We start from the raw sequence: 2085 nt of genomic DNA on the forward strand, positions 1-2085 counted from the left end.
ACCTGAGTTACTAGGCTGTTTGTTAAAAAATAATTATGCTGTTTGTCAGTCTGTTTTCTTTATTTTAAACACAGTTTAAGCAAAAATGGGAATAAATTGTGTTTTTGTTGCAGGTTGCTGGTAGCAAAGTTCAGAAAGCTGACCATTTTTTAAATACCAGAATGAATCACAAGTTAACAGAATAGTGTAAAACTGTGACAGTTGTTGGTTTGTTTTGGACCTTTCTCCTCCCAGCCTTTGAACACGCCCTGCAGCAGCCTGAGGGAAGCGTGGAAAGACGTCTGGACGTTGTGTAAAACTTCAGAGTCCCTGCTGACACGTGGCAAACACATAACCATGCAGGAAACTGGAAATGCATGGTTATTTGACTTCACCTCAGACCTGCAGAGGTGATTTCACTTCTGGAATATTTGTCAAATGTATTTAATAGATAACATACTTCTAAAAGAAATCAGGAAATACTAGGAGGTTCAGACTTAATTACTACAAGTCAGCTAAATATTTATACATATTTCCTCTGTCGACAAGAATCCAACAAATTTTTAAGACATTTAATTGAATCACTCAATAAACCAATTATAATTAATGATTAAAATTTGTTTAGAATTATATAAACCAATAAAATAATTATATTCACACAACATATAAGCAGCAAAACCTTGAAATGGTAATTTTCTATTTGACGCTATTAGTCATCGTGGAGGGCTTTTTACCCACTTTTTGTGTAGATAGAATTTGAACCTGATTCTATAATAATTGCATTGTATTAGAATGAACCTATTTAAATTAAACTAATATTACTGGCGCAAAGTAGGACTTGCTTATTTAAAAATGAAATTTTTAGGCGGCATTTGTGGTGAATTTCTGTGATATAAATAAGCTGTCTAGTAAAATTTAATGGAAGAATAACAACTTTGTTGACATCATTGTCTTAAAGGTTAGATCACTATAAAAAGGGGAAGGTTGGTCTACCTGGTTAAACTGAAAATATGATTCAACAGATAATATTAAATAAATAATGAAGACATTTGGAGTATTTTCCTCTAATGAAACCGTGTTTATTGACAAAAGTAATGGCTAAAATTCACATGCAAACAATTTTAGCATCTTACATTAAGCATCTAAACATCAGGAGAAATATATTTAAAATAGTGTGAGATGCAGAGGTCGCAGCTGAATTACATCACTACCTGGAGCTTAACCTTAAAAATCAAGACAATAAAAAAAGAAGAGAAAAAATGCTTATTAGTTCTGCTTTATTCTCTGTAGCAGCTCCTACGTGACAACAGCTAACCTCACATAATTTCACATGCCTGGACAACGTGCTCCACAGCTTTTACCACATGATAGAGAGGATTAAAGCCTACAGCTTTATGTCTGGCTTCTTTGTCATATATGGTCTGCAGGTTAGATTTTTCCTTTTGAATTTGTCTCTCCTGCTCTTCCATTAGTTTCTTTTTCATGATTTCGATCTCCTCTAGTTGACCCTTTAATTCTTTCTGCATTTCTTGCATCTTTTTCTCATATTGTTCTTCTATTTTCCTTTGCAGTTCTTCTTTCGCTTTACGTATTTCTTCTTCTTTCTCCTTCAGGATTCGTTGCTTCTTTTCTTCGATTTTCCTCTCAGCCTCTTGGAACATGTCATTGGTGTAGTGACTTCCTCCATTCCTGTCAACAATGGTTCTGATCTTCTCCAGCAGCTCAGTGACCTGAGATTTCTTATCTTTCAGCTTGTTGTTGAAGACATGATACTGGTTGTTACATCTGGACACCAGATCCTGCAGCTCTGGGCTTTTAGACAAATAATCTTCAATGGTGGTGTCTTCAAGGTCGTCTCCACGGGTAAACAGAACCATGCTGTATCTGTTTGCTGCCTCTCCAAAGATTTCTTGAATCTTTTGCACTGATTGTTTTTCTTCTTCTGTGAATCTGCCGATTGCAACGACCACCAGGAAGATGTGGGGTCCAGGAGCAGCGTAACAGATGCACTGACTCAGATCTTTGGTTGTTTTATCTTCTCCAAATCTGGTGTCAAACAGACCTGGAGTATCAATGACAGTAACCTGCTGTCCATCCACATTACTG

General features: G+C 36.0%; 1 protein-coding gene across 1 annotated transcript in view; it reads right to left on the bottom strand.

Annotated features, from left to right (window-relative positions):
- Positions 1-1040: 1040 nt before the first annotated feature.
- Positions 1041-2085, bottom strand: part of LOC103132900 (GTPase IMAP family member 4-like) — a 3968-nt gene continuing 2923 nt past the window's right edge. Inside the window, exon 2 of the mRNA XM_016667643.1 lies at positions 1041-2082. Coding sequence (XP_016523129.1) covers positions 1296-2082 — 787 coding nt within the window. The 3' untranslated portion in view covers positions 1041-1295. The remainder of the gene's footprint in view (positions 2083-2085) is intronic.

Source organism: Poecilia formosa, unplaced genomic scaffold (assembly GCF_000485575.1).
Source record: "Poecilia formosa unplaced genomic scaffold, Poecilia_formosa-5.1.2 Scaffold1490, whole genome shotgun sequence".
Lineage (NCBI taxonomy): Eukaryota > Metazoa > Chordata > Actinopteri > Cyprinodontiformes > Poeciliidae > Poecilia > Poecilia formosa.